At 36.8% G+C, this 19,721-nt stretch overlaps 1 protein-coding gene across 10 annotated transcripts in view; it reads left to right on the forward strand.

Moving 5' to 3' along the window:
* Positions 1-19,721, forward strand: part of TSBP1 (testis expressed basic protein 1) — a 264,417-nt gene that overhangs the window by 145,543 nt on the left and 99,153 nt on the right. For 8 of the 10 annotated variants that reach the window (XM_032340735.1, XM_032340740.1, XM_032340739.1 and 5 more), the window contains one exon: positions 16,143-16,163. The exons of the other annotated variants lie outside the window; for them this stretch is intronic. In XM_032340735.1, the coding sequence (XP_032196626.1) occupies positions 16,143-16,163 (21 nt within the window). The remainder of the gene's footprint in view (positions 1-16,142; positions 16,164-19,721) is intronic. 10 annotated transcript variants of the gene reach the window in all.

Here is a 19,721-nt window from a genome sequence, read left to right on the forward strand (position 1 = left end):
ATTCAAAATTAAGCTCCTTCTCTGTTTCTCATATCTAAATTTGTCTCCTAGTTGTTTGAAAATTCTTTGCTTTCTCTGATTATTACTTCTGGTTTTAAAAATAACCCTGAAAAGAATTCTTGCAAAGAAAAGAATAATCTCCTTTCAAGAAAACTACACTTGAGCTTTTATTTATGTTTGCACAATAGTTAAGACTCCACAATCCATTACTCAGTTTCCTTTTCAACGTTCATCTCTATTGTGCTTTAGTCTTCTAATTATATGAAAGGCTTTTTTTGCTCACTCAGGCTTTTACCATCTCCAATTGCAAAACCACCTAAGAGAAAAGTATTAAAGAGGGCTTCAAGAGGATGTAACAGTTCAAGTACACTCATTTCATCTACTTGTCAGAGCACAGGAAGTGACAACCAAAGCCCTAAAATGGCATGAAACTTAAAGGACCAACTAAGCAATCTGTTTAGAACAAAAAGGGAAAAGATTAAGTATAGGAAATACAGAGTTGTACATTAAGCACAATATAAGCACATCACAGTATATGCCTTAGCTGTGGAGATATGCTGGGTTGTGACAATGTTTCACTGAATTTATTAATTTCAGTGAAAATTGGGACAAACTATACTAGGAGGTTTGGCTCATGGTGGGAGGAGGAGACAGATAAAAAAAAGTTGGTAAGAAAAGAATACAAACACATTAATTCAAATTCAAAAAGATACATGTACCCCTGTGTTTATTGCATTATTTATAATAGTCTAATTATGGAATAAGCCTAAGTGTCCATCAACAGATGAATGGATAAAGAAGATAATGGTATATATACATATAAATATACACACCATTGTACAATTTGGACAATTACATTGTACATATACATATATTATATATAATGTGTATATATATATATTACTCAGCCATAAAAAAGAATGAAATCTTGCCATTTGTCACAACATGGATGGACCTCTAGAGGCTATAATGCTAAGTGAGAAAGGTCAGTCAGAGGAAAGACAAATACCATATGCTTTCACTGATATGTGAAATTTAAGAAACAAAACAAATGAACAATGAAAAAAAGAGAGGGTTGCCTGGGTGGATCCGTCAGTTAAGCGTCTGCCTTTGACTCCTGTCATGATCCCAGGAACCTAGGATGGAGTCCCACATCGGGCTTCTTGCTCAGTGGGGAGTCTGCTTCTCCCTATGCCTGCCTCCCACTGCTTGTGCGTGCTCTCTCTCTTTCTCTAACAAATAAATAAAATCTTAAAAAGAGAGAGAGAGAGACAAACCAAGAAACAAACTCTTAACTATAGAGGACAAACTGATGTTACCAGAGGGGCGGTGGGAGGAGAGATGGGTGAAGTCAGTCAAGGGGATTGAAACTACACTCGTTGTGATGAGCACTGAATAATGTATAGAATCATTGAATCACTATATTGTACACCTGAAACTAATACAGCACATTATGTTAACTATACTGGAATTAAAATTAAAAAAAAATCAAGCCTGGTAAGAAGACAAAATTTAAGGTGGAATTTTATAAGTCAAAAAGAGCTCTATAAATATGTTATTTAGAAAAGAAGATGTAGGGGCATCTTAGTTGGTTAAGTATCTAATTTAGACTCAGGTCATGATCTCAGGATCCTGGATTGAGTGTGCACACACTGGCTCTGCACTGAACAGGAAGTCAGTTTATCCCTCTGCCCTTCCCCTGCTTCTGTTCTCTCTCTGTTTCTCAAATAAATAAATAAAATCTTAAATAAAAAATAAAAGCAGATGTAAAAGCACAAGAAAGTAACAACAAAAAAATGTTAAAAGTGGTTTCTGCCAAGGAAGAAAACTGGGAATAAATGGGGGGGCAGATTATTGCAATTTTTATATGTTTTATAAAAATGAACATGAGGTTTCAAAATATATATGTTACTTTCATAAAACTAAATTAAAACTGAGGGTTGCTGGGGGGAGGCGGGTGTGAGAAGGGGGATGGGGTTATGGACATTGGGGAGGGTATGTGCTTTGGTGAGTGTTGTGAAGTGTGTAAACCTGGCGATTCACAGACCTATACCCCTGGGGATAAAATATATGTTTATAAAAAATAAAAAATTTTTAAAAAAATTTTAGAATCGTGAATTTTTTAAGTGTTCAAAGACAGGATAATTATTATTTTCTGGGGAGATTTATTTATTTATTTAGGTGCATTTTAAATTCAATTTAGTTAATGTATAGTGTAACATTAGTTTGGAGGGGGCATAATTTAGTGATTCATCAGTTACATATAACACCCAGTACTCATTACATCAAGTGCCATCCTTAATGACCATCACCTAATTACCACATGCCCCCACCCACGGCCCTTCCAGCAACGTTTAGTTTGTTCCCTACAGTCAAGACTCTATGGTTTGCCTCACTCCTAGTTTTTCTTATTTTACTTCTCTTTCCCTTCCCCTTTTGTCAATCATTTTTTCTGAAACGTGAGTGAAATCATATGGTATTCATCTTTCTCTGACTTATTTTCCTTAGCATAATACCCTATAGTTTCATTCATATTGTTGCAAAAGATAAGATTTCATTTTTTTTTAATTAATTTTTTATTTTTTATAAACATATATTTTTATCCCCAGGGGTACAGGTCTGTGAATCACCAGGTTTACACACTTCACAGCACTCACCAAAGCACATATCCTCCCCAATGTCCATAATCCCACCCTTTCTCCCAAACCCCCTCCCCCCAGCAACCCTCATTTTGTTTTGTGAGATTAAGAGTCACTTATGGTTTGTCTCCCTCCCAATCCCATCTTGTTTCATTGATTCTTCTCCTACCCACTTAAGCCCCCATGTTGCATCACCACTTCCTCATATCAGGGAGATCATATGATAGTTGTCTTTCTCTGCTTGACTTATTTCCTTAAGCATGATACGCTCTAGTTCCATCCATGTTGTCACAAATGGCAAGATTTCATTTCTTTTGATGGTTGCATAGTATTACATTGTGTATATATACCACATCTTCTTGATCCATTCATCTGTTGATGGACATCTAGGTTCTTTCCATAGTTTGGCTATTGTGGACATTGCTGCTATAAACATTCGGGTGCACGTGCCCCTTTGGATCACTACGTTTGTATCTTTAGGGTAAATACCCAATAGTGCAATTGCTGGGTCATAGGGCAGTTCTATTTTCAATATTTTGAGGAACCTCCATGCTGTTTTCCAGAGTGGTTGCACCAGCTTGCATTCCCACCAACAGTGTAGAAGGGTTCCCCTTTCTCCGCATCCTCGCCAGCATCTGTCATTTCCTGACTTGTTGATTTTAGCCATTCTGATTGGTGTGAGGTGATATCTCATTGTGGTTTTGATTTGTATTTCCCTGATGCCGAGTGATATGGAGCACATTTTCATGTGTCTGTTGGCCATCTGGATGTCTTCTTTGCAGAAATGTCTGTTCATGTCCTCTGCCCATTTCTTGAGTGGATTATTTGTTCTTTGGGTGTTGAGTTTGCTAAGTTCTTTATAGATTCTGGACACTAGTCCTTTATCTGATATGTCGTTTGCAAATATATTCTCCCATTCTGTCAGTTGTCTTTTGATTTTGTTAACTGTTTCCTTTGCTGTGCAAAAGCTTTTGATCTTGATGAAATCCCAATAGTTCATTTTTTCCCTTGCTTCCCTTGCCTTTTGCGTTGTTCCTAGGAAGATGTTGCTGCGGCTGAGGTCGAAGAGGTTGCTGCCTGTGTTCTCCTCAAGGATTTTGAGGGATTCCTTTCGCACATTGAGGTCCTTCATCCATTTTGAGTCTATTTTTGTGTGTGGTGTAAGGAAATGGTCCAATTTCATTTTTCTGCATGTGGCTGTCCAATTTTCCCAGCACCATTTATTGAAGAGGCTGTTTTTTTTCCATTGGACATTCTTTCCTGCTTTGTCGAAGATTAGTTGAACATAGAGTTGAGGGTCTATTTCTGGGCTCTCTATTCTGTTCCATCGATCTATGTGTCTGTTTTTGTGCCAGTACCATGCTGTCTTGATGATGACAGCTTTGTAATAGAGCTTGAAGTCCGGAATTGTGATGCCACCAACGTTGGCTTTCTTTTTCAATATCCCTTTGGCTATTCGAGGTCTTTTCTGGTTCCATATAAATTTTAGAATTATTTGTTCCATTTCTTTGAAAAAGATGGATGGTACTTTGATAGGAATTGCATTAAATGTGTAGATTGCTTTAGGGTAGCATAGACATTTTCACAATATTTATTCTTCCACTCCAGGAGCATGGAACATTTTTCCATTTCTTTGTGTCTTCCTCAATTTCTTTCATGAGTACTTTATAGTTTTCTGAATATAGATTCTGTGTCTCTTTGGTTAGGTTTATTCCTAGGTATCTTATGGTTTTGGATGCAATTGTAAATGAGATTGACTCCTTAATTTCTCTTTCTTCTGTCTTGCTGTTGGTGTAGAGAAATGCAACTGATTTCTGTGCATTGATTTTATATCCTGACACTTTACTGAATTCCTGTACAAGTTCTAGCAGTTTTGGAATGGAGTCTTTTGGGTTTTCCACATATAGTATCATATCATCTGCGAAGAGTGATAATTTGACTTCTTCTTGCCAATTTGGATGCCTTTAATTTCCTTTTGTTGTCTGATTGCTGAGGCTAGGACCTCTAGTACTATGTTGAATAGCAGTGGTGATAATGGACATCCCTGCCGTGTTCCTGACCTTAGCGGAAAAGCTTTCAGTTTTTCTCCATTGAGAATGATATTTTCGGTGGGTTTTTCATAGATGGCTTTGATGATATTGAGGTATGTGCCCTCTATCCCTACACTTTGAAGAGTTTTGATCAGGAAGGGATGCTGTACTTTGTCAAATGCTTTTTCAGCATCTATTGAGAGTATCATATGGTTCTTGTTCTTTCTTTTATTGATGTGTTGTATCACATTGACTGATTTGCGGATGTTGAACCAACCTTGCAGCCCTGGAATAAATCCCACTTGGTCGTGGTGAATAATCCTTTTAATGTACTGTTGAATCCTATTGGCTAGTATTTTGTTGAGTATTTTCGCATCTGGGTTCATCAAGGATATTGGTCCTATAGCTCTCTTTTTTGATGGGATCCTTGTCTGGTTTTGGGATCAAGGTGATGCTGGCCTCATAAAATGAGTTTGGAAGTTTTCCTTCCATTCTATTTTTTGGAACAGTTTTCAGGAGAATAGGAATTAGTTCTTCTTTAAATGTTTGGTAGAATTCCCCCGGGAAGCCGTCTGGCCCTGGGCTTTTGTTTGTTTGGAGATTTTTAATGACTGTTTCAATCCTCCTTACTGGTTATGGGTCTGTTCAGGCTTTCTATTTTCTTCCTGGTTCAGTTGTGGTAGTTTATATGTTTCTAGAATGCATCCATTTCTTCCAGATTGTCAAATTTATTGGCGTAGAGTTGCTCATAGTATGTTCTTATAATAGTTTGTATTTCTTTGGTGTTAGTTGTGATCTCTCCTCTTTCATTCATGATTTTATTATTTGGGTCCTTTCTCTTTTCTTTTGATAAGTCGGGCCAGGGGTTTATCAATTTTATTAATTCTTTCAAAAGAACCAGCTCCTAGTTTCATTGATTTGTTCTATTGTTTTTTTGGTTTCTATTTCATTGATTTCTGCTCTGATCTTTATGATTTCTCTTCTCCTGCTGGCTTAGGGTTTTCTTTCTTGTTCTTTCTCCAGCTCCTTTAGGTGTAGGGTTATGTTGTGTACCTGAGACCTTTCTTGTTCTTGAGAAAGGCTTGTACCGCTATATATTTTCCTCTCAGGGCTGCCTTATGTTGTGTCCCACAGATTTTGAACCGTTGTATTTTCATTTCCATTTGTTTCCATGATTTTTTTCAATTCTTCTTTATTTCCCGGTTGACCCAGTCATTCTTTAGAAGGATGCTGTTTAGTCTCCAATGTATTTGGGTTCTTTCCAAACTTCCTTTTGTGGTTGAGTTCTAGCTTTAGAGCATTGTGGTCTGAAAATATGCAGGGAATGATCCCAATCTTTTGATACCGGTTGACTCCTGCTTTAGGACCGAGGATGTGATCTATTCTGGAGAATGTTCCATGTGTACTAGAGAAGAATGTGTATTCTGTTGCTTTGGGATAAAATGTTCTGAATATATCTGTGATGTCCATCTGGTCCAGTGTGTCGTTTAAGGCCTTTATTTCCTTGCTGATCTTTTGCTTGGATGATCTATCCATTTCAGTGAGGGGAGTGTTAAAGTCCCCTACTATTATTGTATTATTGTTGATGTGTTTCTTTGATTTTGTTATTAATTGGTTTATATAGTTGGCTGCTCCCACGTTGGGGGCATAGATATTTAAAATTGTTAAATCTTCTTGTTGGACAGACCCTTTGAGTATGATATAGTGTCCCTTCCTCATCTCTTATTATAGTCTTTGGCTTAAAATCTAATTGATCTGATATAAGGATTGCCACTCCTGCTTTCTTCTGATGTCCATTAGCATGGTAAATTCTTTTCCACCCCCTCACTTTAAATCTGGAGGTGTCTTCGGGCTTAAAATGAGTTTCTTGGAGGCAACATATAGATGGGTTTTTGTTTTTTTATCCATTCTGATACCCTGTGTCTTTGACAGGGGCATTTAGCCCATTAACATTCAGGGTAACTATTGAGAGATATGAATTTAGTGCCATTGTATTGCCTGTAAGGTGACTGTTACTGTATATGGTCTCTGTTCCTTTCTGATCTACCACTTGTAGGCTCTCTCTTTGCTTAGAGGTCCCCTTTCAATATTTCCTGTAGAGCTGGTTTGGTATTTGCAAATTCTTTCAGTTTTTGTTTGTCCTGGATGCTTTTAATCTCTCCTTCTATTTTCAATGATAGCCTAGCTGAATATAGTATTCTTGGCTGCATGTTTTTCTCGTTTAGTGCTCTGAATATATCATGCCAGCTCTTTCTGGCCTGCCAGGTCTCTGTGGATAAGTCAGCTGCCAATCTAATATTTTTACCATTGTATGTTACAGACTTCTTTTCCCAGGCTGCTTTCAGGATTTTCTCTTTGTCACTGAGACTTGTAAATTTTACTATTAGGTGACGGGGTTGGGCCTATTCTTATTAATTTTGAGGGGCATTCTCTGAACCTCCTGAATTTTGATGCTCGTTCCCTTTGCCATATTGGGAAATTCTCCCCAATAATTCTCTCCAGTATACCTTCTGCTCCCCTCTCTCTTTCTTCTTCTTCTGGAATCCCAATTGTTCTAATGTTGTTTCGTCTTATGGTGTCACTTATCTCTTGAATTCTCTCCTCGTGGTCCAGTAGCTGTTTGTCCCTTTTTTGCTCAGCTTCTTTATTCTCTGTCATTTGGTCTTCTATATCACTAATTCTTTCTTCTGCCTCATTTATCCTAGCAGTGAGAGCCTCCATTTTGATTGCACCTCACTAATAGCTTTTTTGATTTCAACTTGGTTAGATTTTAGTTCTTTATTTCTCCAGAAAGGGCTTTATATCTCTCGAGAGTGTTTCTCTAATATCTTCCATGCCTTTTTCGAGCCCGGCTAGAACCTTGAGAATTGTCATTCTGAACTCTAGATCTGACATATTACCAATGTCTGTATTGATTAGGTCCCTAGCCTTCGGTACTGCCTCTTGTTCTTTTTTTTTTGTGTTGAATTTTTCCGTCTTGTCATTTTGTCCAGATAAGAGTATATGAAGGGGCAAGTAAAATACTAAAAGGGTGGCAACAACCCCAGGAAAATATGCTTTAACCAAATTAGAAGAGATCCCAAATCGTGAGGGGAGAGAAAGGGGATAAAAAGAGGTTCAAAAAGGAAGAAAGAAAAAAAAAAAGAAAAAAGAAAAAAAAAGAATTAAAAAAAAAACCTAAGAAAAATGTAAAAAAGAAAATATATATATATTAGATAAACTAGTAAAAATTCGTTATAAAAGAAAAAGGTAACAGTTAAAAAAAAATTTTACCCGAAGGCGAGAAAAAAAAACAAAAAATGAAAAAGAAAAAAATTAAATTAACTGCAAGACTAAAAAAAATCACAGGGAAAAAGCCATGAGTTCCGTGCTTGGCTTTCTCCTCCTCTGGAATTCTGCTACTCTCCTTGGTATTGAAACCGCACTCTTTGGTAGGTGAACTTGGTCTCGTCTGGATTTCTTGTTGATCTTCTGGGGGAGGGGCCTGTTGTAGTGATTCTCAAGTGTCTTTGCCCCAGGCGGAATTACACGGCCCTTACCTGGGTCTGGGGTGAGTAATCTGCTCGGGTTTGCTTTCAGGAGCTTTTGTTCCCTGAGCGCTTTCCGTAGAGTTCCAGAGGACGGGAATACAAATGGCGGCCTTCTGGTCTCCGGCCCGGAGGAGCCGAGAGCCCAGAGCCGCACTCCTCAGTGCACCCTCAAAGAACAGCGCCCAGTTACTCCCGTCTGCCTGACCTCCGGCCGCGCTCTGAGCTCACCGAGCCTGCGACCGGTTCAAGGTCACCCCAAGCTGCGAGCTTACTGTCGGCTCTGTCTCTGTAGCCGGCTTTCCCGTTCCAATACCCGCAAGGTCTGCTACACTCAGACACCCCCGATCCTTCTGTGACCCTGCGGGACCTGAGGCCACGCTGACCCCGTGTGTGCTTCGCCCCGGTTTAGCCTCTGGAGCGATGTCCCTCAGCAGAACAGACTTTTAAAAGTCCTGATTTTGTACGCGGTTGCTCCGCCGCTTGCCGGGAGCTGGCCCCTCCCCCCCGGGGTCTATCTTCCCGTCGCTTTGGATTCACTTCTCCGCCGGTCCTACCTTTCAGAAAGTGGTTGTTTTTCTGTTTCCAGAATTGCTGTTCTTCTTCTCTTCGATCTGCCGATGGATTTTCAGGTGTTTGCAATCTTTAGATAAGCTATCTAGCTGATCTCCGGCTAGCTGAAGCAGTCTCAGCCTTCTACTTCTCCGCCATCTTGACTCCTCCCCCAAGATTTCATTTTTAAAAAGATATATTTATTTATTTCAGAGAGAGAGCACAGACAAGGGAAGGTTAAGAGGGACAGAGGTACAGATAGAGAGAAGCAGACTTCCTACTGAGCATGGAGCTTGCCATGGGGCTTGATCTCATCACCCTAAGATCATGCCCTAAGCTGAAAACAAGAGTCAGGTGCTCAACCAACTAAGCCACCCAGATACCCCAAGATTTTATTCTTTTTGATGGTTGAGTAATATCCCATTCCATATATATGTGTGTATATGTGTGTGTAGATATATAGACATATCCATGTATATATGTATTGGAAAATAACTAATAATGCAATTACTGGGTAATATGGTAGTTCTATTTTTAACTATTTGCGGAAACTTCACACTATTTTCTAGAGTGGCTGTACCAGTTTGCATTCCTACCTACAATATAAGAGGGTTCTCCTTTCTCCACATTCATACCAGCACCTGTTGTTGCGTGTATTGTTGATTTTAGCCAATTGACTGGTGTGAAGTGGTATCTCATTGTAGTTTTGATTTGTATTTCCCTTATGATGAGTGATGTTGACCATTTTTTCATATGACTGTTAAACATTTGGATGTCGTCCTTGGAGAAATGTCTGTTTATGTTTTCTGCCCACTTCTTGACTGGAATTTTTGTTTTGGAGTATTGAGTTTGATAAGTTCTTTATGGATTTGGGATACTACCCATTTATCTGATATATTGTTTGAAAATATCTTCCCCTATTCTGTAGGTTGCCTTTTAGTTTTATTGATTATTCCCTTTGCTGTACGAAAGATTTTTATCCTGGTGAAGTCCTAATAGTTTCATTTTTGCTTTTGTTTCCCTTGTCTCTGGTTATGTCTCTGGCAAGAAGTTGCTGCAGCCAAGGTCAAAGAGGTTGTTGTCTGTGTTCTAGGATTTTGATGGATTACTATCTCACATTTAGATCTTTCATCCATTTTGAATTTATTTTTCTTATATTTTGTAACAGTGTGGTCCAGTTTCATTCTCCTGTATGCTGCTCCTTGGTTATCCCTACAGCATTTGTTAAAGAGACTCTCTTTTTCTCATTGGATATTCTCTCCTGTTTTGTTGAAGATTAGTTGACCATAGAGTTGAGGGTTCATTTCTGAGTTTTTTATTCTATTCTATTGATCTAAGTATCTTTTTTTGTGTCAGTACCATACCATGTTGATGATTATAGCTTTGTATTACAGCCTGAAGTCCAGAGTTATGACACCACCAGTTTCAATTTTCTTTTTTAACATTCCTTTGACTATTTGGAGTTTTTTCTGGTTCCATTCAAATTTTAGGATTGTTTGTTATAGCTCTGTGAAAAATGCTGATGGTATATATTGATACAGATTGCACTGAATGTGTAGATTGCTTTGGGGACATTTTAACAATATTTGTTCTTCCAATCCATGAGCATGGAACCTTTTCCCATTTCTTCATATTTTTTTCAATTTCTTCTATATAGTTTTCATTTTTTTTCTAGTTTTTCTAAGCATAGTCTTTTACCTCTCTGTTCAGGTTTATTCGTAGGTATGTTATCGGTTTTGGTGCAATTGTAAATGGGATAAATTCATTGATTTCTCCTTCTGCTTCTTCATTGTTGCGTATAGAAGTGCAAAAAACTTCTGTGCATTGATTTTATATTCTGTGACTTTGCTGAATTCTTGAATAAGTTCTAGCAATTTTTTTGTGGAGTCTTTCACATTTTCTACATAGGGTAACATGTCATCTGTGAAGAGCGAAAATTTGACTACTACTTTGCTGATTTGAATGCCTTTTATTTCTTTTTGTTTCTTTGATTGCTGAGGCATAGGATTACTATGTCGAACAACACTGGTGAGAATGAACATCCCTGTCATGTCCCTAACCTTAGGGGAAAAGTTCTCAGGTTTTCCCCATTGAGGATGATTTTCACTTTGGTTCTTTTATATATAGCTTTTATTATATTGAGGTATGTTCCCTCTATCCGTACACTGCAGAGAGTTTTTATCAAGAAAGGATGCTGTATTTTGTCAAATGATTTTTCTGCATCTGTCAAGAGGATCATATGGTTCCTGTCCTTTCTTTAATTAATGTAGTATATCACGTTGATTGATTTGTAATTGTCAAACCACTCTTGTAGCCTAGGAATAAAATCCACTTAGTTGTGGTGATTAATCCCTTTAATGTACTGTAGGATTCTATTAGCTAGTATCTTGGTGAGAAGTTTTGCATCTATGTTCATCAGGGATATTGATCTGTAATTCTCTTTTTTTAATGGAGTCTGAATCAAGGTAATGATTCATTCTTAGAATGAATATGCAAGTTTTCCCTCCATTTCAATTTTTTTTGGAACAGTTTCAGAAGAAACTGGCCCTAGACTCTTGTTTGTTTGGATATTTTTGATTACTGTTTCAATTTCCTTACTGGTTATGGGTATTTTCAGATTTTCTTTCTTCCTGCTGGAGTTTTGGTAGTTTATGTGTTTCTAGGAATCCATCCATTTTTTCTAGATTGCCTCATTTGTTGGTATATGATTGCTTATAATTACAGTCTTAACGTTGTTTGTATTTCTTTGGTGTTTTTTGTGATCTCTCTTCTTTCATCCATGATTTTATATATTTGTGTCCCTTCTGTTTTCCTTTTCATAGCCTGGCTAGGGGTTTATCAGTCCTTGTTAAGTTTTTCAAAGAAGCAGCTCCTCCTTTTGTTGATTTGTCCTACTGTTTTGTTTGTTTGTTTTTCATTTCTATGTAATTGGTTTTCTGCTCTAATCTTTATTATTTCTCTTACCCTTCCAGGTTTAGACTTTATTTGATGTTCTATTTCCAGCTTCTTTAGCTATAAGTTTAGGTTGTGTTTTTGAGATTTTTCTTGTTTTTTGAGGAAGGCTTGTATTACTATATACTTCTCTCTCAGGACCACCTTTGCTGCATCCCAAACGTTCTGAACTGCCATGTTTTCATTTTCATTTTCATTTTATTCCATGAATTTTTAAAGCTCTTCTTTGATTTTCTTACCTTTAGTAGGATGTTCTTTAACCTCTATGCATTTGTGTTCCTTCCAAATTTTCTCCTGTGTTGAGTTTGAGTTTTAAAGCATTGTGATCTAAAAATATGCACGGTATATTCTCAATCATTTTTTTACCACTTGAGTCCTGATCCATATGTGGTCTAATCTGGAGATGTTCCATGTGTATTCAAAAATAATGTGTATTATGCTATTTTAGGTTTAAATATTCTGAATAAATCTGTTAAGGCCATGTTGTCCAGTGTGTTATTCAAAGCTCTGGCTTCCTTGTTGATCTTTTGCTTAGATGATATATCTATTGCTGTGAGTAGGGTGTTAAAGTCTCCTACTATTATTGTATTATTAGCAATGTGTTTCTTCAGTTTTGTTATTAATTGGTTTATAGAATTGGCTGTTCCCAAGTTAGGGACATAGTGTTTATAATTGTTAAATCTTCTTGTTGGATAGATCCCTTTATTATACTATAGTTCCCTTCTTCATTTCTTATTACAGTCTTTGATTTAAAATCTAGTTCATCTTATATAAGGATTGCTATGTCAGCTTTCTTGTGATGCCTGTTAGCATGTTAAATTCTTCTCCATCCCCTCACTTTTGATCTGGAGGTGCCTTAGGGTCTATAATGAATCTGTTATAAGCAGCATATCAATGGGTCTTCTTTTTTTATCCATTCTGATACCCCGTCTTTTTGATTGGAGCATTTAGTCCATTTAGCTTTAGAATAGTTAGTGAAAGATATCAATTTTGTGTCATTGCATTATTTGTAAAGTTGCTGTTTCTATAAATTGTCTCTGTCCTTTTTGGTTTTTGTTACTTCTGGGCTCTCCCTTTCCTCAAAGGATCCCTTTTAATATTTCTTGCAGGGCTGTTTTAGTGTTTACTAATCTCTTTAGTTTTTGTTTGTCTTGGAAACCCTTTCCCTCTCCTTCTATTTTGAATGGCAGCTTTACTGGATAAAGTATCCTTGGCTCCATATTTTTCCCATTTAACACATTGAAGATATCATGCCAGTCTGGCCTGCTAGGTATCTCTGGACAGGTCTGCTGCCAGCCTTATGTGTCTACCCTTGTAGATTAGGGATCTTTCAAGCTGCTTTCAGAATTCTCTTTTTGTAATTTGCAATTTTCTCTGTGATATGTTCAGATGTTGGCCTGTTTTTGTTGAGTTTTTAGGGGAGTTCTCTGTGCTTCCTAGACTTGAATGCTTGCTTCCTTCCACAGATTAGGGAAGTTCTCAGCTATAATTTGTTCAAATAAAACTTCTGCCTTGTTTTTCCAGTTCTTATTCTTCTGGGGCTATTATGATATGGATATTATTTTGCTTTTGAAATCACTGAGTCTACCTTTGATCTAATAGTTTTCCTACACTCTTCTTTTCAGGTTCATTATCTTCCATAGTTTTATCTTCTGTATCACTCATTAGGTCGCCTGCTTAATTTATCTTCATTTTTATGGCCTCCATTTGGGACTGTATCTTAGTTATAGTATTTTTAATTTCAGCTAGTTTAGATGTTAGTTCTTTTTTCTCTATAGCAAGGAATTCTCTTGTGTCTTCTATACTTTCTTCAACCCCAACTAGCATCCTTATAACCATTGTTTTAAATTCTAGTTCAGATATCTTACTTATAGCCATATTGATTAAATACCTGACTGTGAGTATTATCTCTTATTCTTTCTTTTGAGGTGAATTTCTCCATCTTATTATTTTTGTCCAGATGAGAAAATTTGTCCAGAAAAGAAAAAACAAAAGTAAAAACAAACAAACAAACAAACAGCAAATCAATAACAAAACTAGATCCCTGGTGTTTTTGATCTGCTTTTTTAAAAAAACTAGGTCCCAAAATAAGAATGAAAGAAAAACTACATATGTGAATTTATATATATACATTTGCACACACATGCATGTATAGTATAGGCATGTATATACTATATATGTGTGTATTCTATATATATCATATGTTTGCATGTAGTGTATGTATATAACAAATATAACTATATATGTATATATAGTGTAGTATAGTATACCTATATAGTATAGTTATGCATACATGTATACTATATGCATGTATATGTGTGTATGTATGTGTATGTATATGTATGTGCCTGTGTGTATATATATGTAAATGTGTGTATGTGTGTGTACTACATATGTATACATATCCGTGTACTATATATTTGTATGTGTGTATACAGTAAAATACATGTATTTTACTATACATGTAATAAGTAGTATGTTTACTATACATGTAGTAAATAGTATTTATAGTAAAAAGTATGTATACTACATATGTATCTATGTATATATACAATAAAATACAATGTGTTGTATATATAGTAAAATACAATGAAAAGAAAAAATAAAGAATATATGAAAATAAAAGAATAAAAAAGAATTGAAAAAATAAGAAAATAAGTAAAAAAAAAAAAAAAAGAATAAAGAATGAAAGTACAAAAAAAGTTAGGTCCTATTTTCCCCTAGAGCTGAAACTTTCAGCCCTCCATGAGTAGTTAACTTGGTATGAGCAAGTTGTTCAAACTGGTCTTCTGGAGTAGGGGTCTGTTGTGATTCTCAGGTATACTTGGCCTAGTGGAAATGTGTCACCAGGGCACAGGGTGTCAAGTTTCAGTGTAAGCCACTCCAGAATCCACTAGGTGGCAATGTTTCATTTCCTGACAGCTTTAAGTGGGGATGGGTGGCAGGGATATGGGGATGCCCCACTCTCTAGCCCTGAAGCTGAAAATTCGCACACCCCACCCTTCAGTGAGCCCTCACAGAAGAGCAATCAATCACTCTTGTCTCCTGGGTTTCCATCAGAACTCTGTTCACCCTGTTTGTAACTGAGCATTTTTATCTTGTCACATGAGTTTTAAAAATCCAAATTTTAGAGACTCCCAAGTGTGGGCTCATGCTCTTCCTCCTGGGGAGGGTCTTGCCATGCTTCTGCTTTTTGCTGGACCCATCATGGCAAAGTGTTCCCATGACCATGCAGCAGTTGCCGTTTATGGTAAAACAAAATTGAAATCTGGTACCTAGGCTCACTGTTTTCAGCTGACTTCCATGCTCCTATGCCTGCAAACACGGAAGCACTTAGGCACCTCTCATTCTTCTTGTGACCCAGGGGAACCTCAGACCACAATGTCACACCTGTGATTCTGCCCTGCTCACCACCTGAACACCTTCAAGCCACACAGTCCCCCAGTGTAGCAGACTACCAAAAGTTCCAATTTTATGACCCACTGCTTACACTACTCTGTGGTATTCTCCTTAAGCAGGTTCCCTCCCTGCTGCTATATCCTCCCACTGCCATATGCAAAGCTGCATCACACTGGATTCAAGTCCCTGCACTTTCTACCTTCCAAAGGCAGTTGCTTTTCTATTTGTAGACTTGAAGTATTTGTTTTCTCAGATCTCCCATTGATTTCTTGGGTATTCAGAATGATTTGATAACTATCTAGCTGTATTCAAAGGACACAACAAACTTAGGGTCCTCCTATTCCTCTGCCATCTTCAGGAAAGCGGTTGTGAATTTTTAATCTTTTGCATTTTAGAGGATATACAGACAAGCCTAGTCTCCTTTTAGACCAAAAATGCCTACATCTTTATGCACTGTATTTCAGTAAAAACAACAGAACCCAGATAAATTTCTTTCCAAGTATACTTTCATCTTCTACAGTGTCTGGGGGCTTTACTTTCTAACCTTCCAGGTGCTTAATATTCACTCCTATCTCCTCAATATATTGTCGGTGTATTTTAGTATAATTATTTCTTACTTATAAAATACTGTGGAAAAAAGGTTTCTAAAAAACATCAACATAAATCAACACTTTCCATTCAGAAAACATATGTGTATTAATAGAAAAAAATCATAAAAAGGAAAGTTTTTAGGGATATGAGAAAATACTCAAAAATAGAGAAAAGTGAAGGCTTTTCTCTCCATGAAAAGAGCTCTATCCATGTACTCTTCCTGCACTCTTTCCAAACTAAGGTCCCTGGAATCCCTTAATGGGTTGGCTCAGAGTCACTTGGGATGCCAATCTCTTACCATATCATAATCATTCATGGAGAAGTAACTGACTTTCTGTAAATGTCCCTTTCTATGTTTATACTAGAGGAATATTAGAAGTGGTTATTGATCACCAAAATACAACACTAATCTTTCAGGGCTAATTATGCATATTTCTTTTTTTCTCTTTTAGAAACCTGTCCAACCTATAGCAGTAAGTTGCTCAAGTCTTTCTCAATTTTGGTGTGTTTCAGTCTTTTGAAACATATGAGAACCATTGCACATCCAAATCATTTCTATTCTGGCTCTGAGTGATCCAAGACACACGGTTCTCTATTTCCTTTAGTTTCATATTTTATAAAGTCCTCTGCATTTATTGAGAATATTTGAGAGACAAATCCCAGTGACTGAACAAATGAATAGAAGGAGAAATATCTCCAAAGGTTGTTTGTAGTAGGTTATTAACTGAACTGAAAAATTTTACAAAATAATGAGGATGGGTAAAAAAAGAAGAAGAAAAACTTGGAAAATGAGAAGAACAAGAGCAAAATAAGAAAACAAGAGCAGAAAATTTGTAAGGGAGACAGATTTTAACAAACAGTCTTCAAAAGCTGAAAGAAAAAAAAAAGAAAAGGATGTTAACCCCTATCCCAATATAGGCTGTAACACCACAGACTCTGTTATGAAGGATTTGATGGTCCTATGAAAAGAATATTGTCAACACAGTCTACTTTCACCATGTTTTAGATGGAAGAGATTTTAAAATGTGTTTTTTTTAATTTTTTATTTTCAGCATAACAGTATTCATTATTTTTGCACCACACCCAGTGCTCCATGCAATCCGTGCCCTCTATAATACCCACCACCTGGTACCCCGACCTCCCACGCCCCGCCCCTTCAAAACCCTCAGATGGTTTTTCAGAGTCCATAGTCTCTCATGGTTCACCTCCCCTTCCAATTTCCCCCAACTCCCTTCTCCTCTCTTTCTCCACACGTCCTCCATGCTATTTGTTATGCTCCACAAGTAAGTGAAAGCATATGATAATTGACTCTCTCTGCTTGACTTATTTCACTCAGCATAATCTCTTCCAGTCCCGTCCATGTTGCTACAGAAGTTGGGTATTCGTCCTTTCTGATGGAGGCATAATACTCCATAGTGTATATGCACCGTATCTTCCTTATCCATTCGTCCATTGAAGGGCATCTTGGTTCTTTCCACAGTTTGGCGACCATGGCCATTGCTGCTATAAACATTGGGGTACAGATGGCCCTTCTTTTCATGACATCTGTATCTTTGGGGTAAATACCCAGGAGTGCAATGGCAGGATCATAGGGAAGTTCTATTTTTAATTTCTTGAGGAATCTCCACACTGTTCTCCAAAGAGGCTGCACCAACTTGCATTCCTACCAACAGTGTAAGAGGGTTAACCTTTCTCCACATCCCCTCCAACACATGTTGTTTCTTGTCCTGCTAATTTTGGCCATTCTAACTGGTGTAAGGTGATATCTCAATGTAGTTTTAATTTGAATCTCCCTGATGGCTAGTGATGATAAACATTTTTTCATGTGTCTGATAGCCATTTATATGTCTTCATTGGAGAAGTGTCTTTTCATATCTTCTGCCCATTTTTTGATATGATTGTCTGTTTTGTGTGTGTTGAATTTGAGGAGTTCATTATAGATCCTGGATATCAATGTTTTGTCTGTACTTTCAATGTGTTTTATTTTTAAGTATCTGTAACTTTCAATAACTTCCAATAACTTCCCTTTTTTACTGATTTATGTAGATTATTGTTCAGATAATGCTCTGAACATTGTATAAAAGAGCAACATTTTTGCACAAAAGATTTAGAACACAAGTCTCCTCCCCTCTGCTGATATGTAATTGAGGTATTTAGAAAGTAAAATGAGCTCTGACATGAAAGGGTAAGTGCCCTGACAAGGTTGAAAATAGTTCCTAAACAACAAAAATTAGCATTTCACACATTCCTGTATTTAGAGACAGAAGATAGACAGAAAAAAAGGACAGAAAAAATAGTGGGTAGAAAGCAGGGATAAACTGATTTTTTTTTTTTTTTTTTTTTTTAGTTTATTGTAAGGTGTTTTGTTAAACTCCAGGCTAAAAAAATAAGGTGAAAAACTAGAAAAAGCTACCCCATCCCAATACCCCACAAGATCTACCAAACTGAATGCTCATAGAAACCTAAGAATTAGAACTATTCTTATATTAAAGTCAGAGGTGCTATTCTCAGCACATGCTCTCACCACTGAGTATCTGATGAGGAGTCACTCCCTGAAGTTGAATATGTTTCCAAGGCAAAGACTAGATAAGATGTGAGTAACTGATCTGGAAAACAGAACCTCATTAATTTTTTTAACTTACTTTTGAGCATATCTTCAGCATCTTTTAGTAACATTTTTTCATTCTCAAATACAGTTTTCTAAAAGCCTTCAAGGTAATTGCTTTAATTTTCTATTTTCACTTCTGTAGAAATTTAAATTTAGATTTAGGTACTTTCACCTCTTTTGGTTACCCATAACCAGAATATCGTTTAATTGCTTATAAATATTTAGCAAATGAAAAGCCCATTCATAACAAAAATGGAGAGTAAAACAGGAAGGACTAAAACAAAATTCAGTATCATGGTTAATTCAAGAAAGAACTGGACACATACAATGGGCGAAAATGCAATCAGGGAAGGCAAATAGTTAGGGGAACCTGGATGCAGAGTAGACGGACACTATTCTTTAAACTATGTACAAACATATCTAAACTCTTATATATGCATGATATATTTCATAGTGAAATATTTCCTTAATTCCAGAGACATAGGAAGATTAAATCAGCAATCTCATTAGAATGATTTTAGTGGCTTTTCATCAAAAACAATAAATAGATAACTATGTATGTGGGGCAATGAGAGTGGAGAGAAAAATAGAAAAGGACAGAACAATATGAGAACAAGACAAGAAGAGATGATAAAGGAAGTAAGATTAAATAAAAGTTAATGTAGTGATGTTTGAATAAAAGCAGGTAAACAACGATGGTGTCCCTAGAAAGAGAGGGAGAGAAAGAAGAAAGGGAAAGGATATGAATTAACCACCTAATAAGAAAAGAGAACTTTGTTATAGTTCCCTGAAATTCAAAGGTTTATTTATTTTTTTTTAAAGATTTTATTTACTTATTTGATAGAGATCACAAGTAGGCAGAGAGGCAGGCAGAGAGAGAGGGGGAAGCAGGCTCCCCGCTGAGCAGAGAGCCCAATGTGGGGCTCGATCCCAGGACCCTGAGATCATGACCTGAGCCGAAGGCAGCGGCTTAACTCACTGAGCCACCCAGGCGCCCCATAGTTCCCTAAAATTCAATATAATTCTGTTATATGGCTCATTTTACAGTTAAGAAAACATGCATATTGAGGTTAAATAACATATTCAAATCCACACAGCTGTTAAGAAAAGCCAAGACTGAAGTTGGATCAAATTAATTCAAAATTCACACTCTTCTGCTTTTTTAGCTTTTCCCCTTTAACACATAGCCAGCAGTCCCATCCCTTTCACAAGTATATGCAGCTACTCTGTGATCAACATTTGTCCTTAACTATTCTTCTGTCACTGAATAACCTGTAACACTTATTTGTGTGTGTTTAATTTCATCAACTACACTTCATTCATTCATCTCCTTTTTTTTACATTTAATACCTCTAAAGATCTATCCATGTTGCTATATATCCATACATCCCACATGTTGCTTCTAGCTCTGTAAACTATTGCA

This window comes from Mustela erminea, chromosome 4 (assembly GCF_009829155.1).
Source record: "Mustela erminea isolate mMusErm1 chromosome 4, mMusErm1.Pri, whole genome shotgun sequence".
Lineage (NCBI taxonomy): Eukaryota > Metazoa > Chordata > Mammalia > Carnivora > Mustelidae > Mustela > Mustela erminea.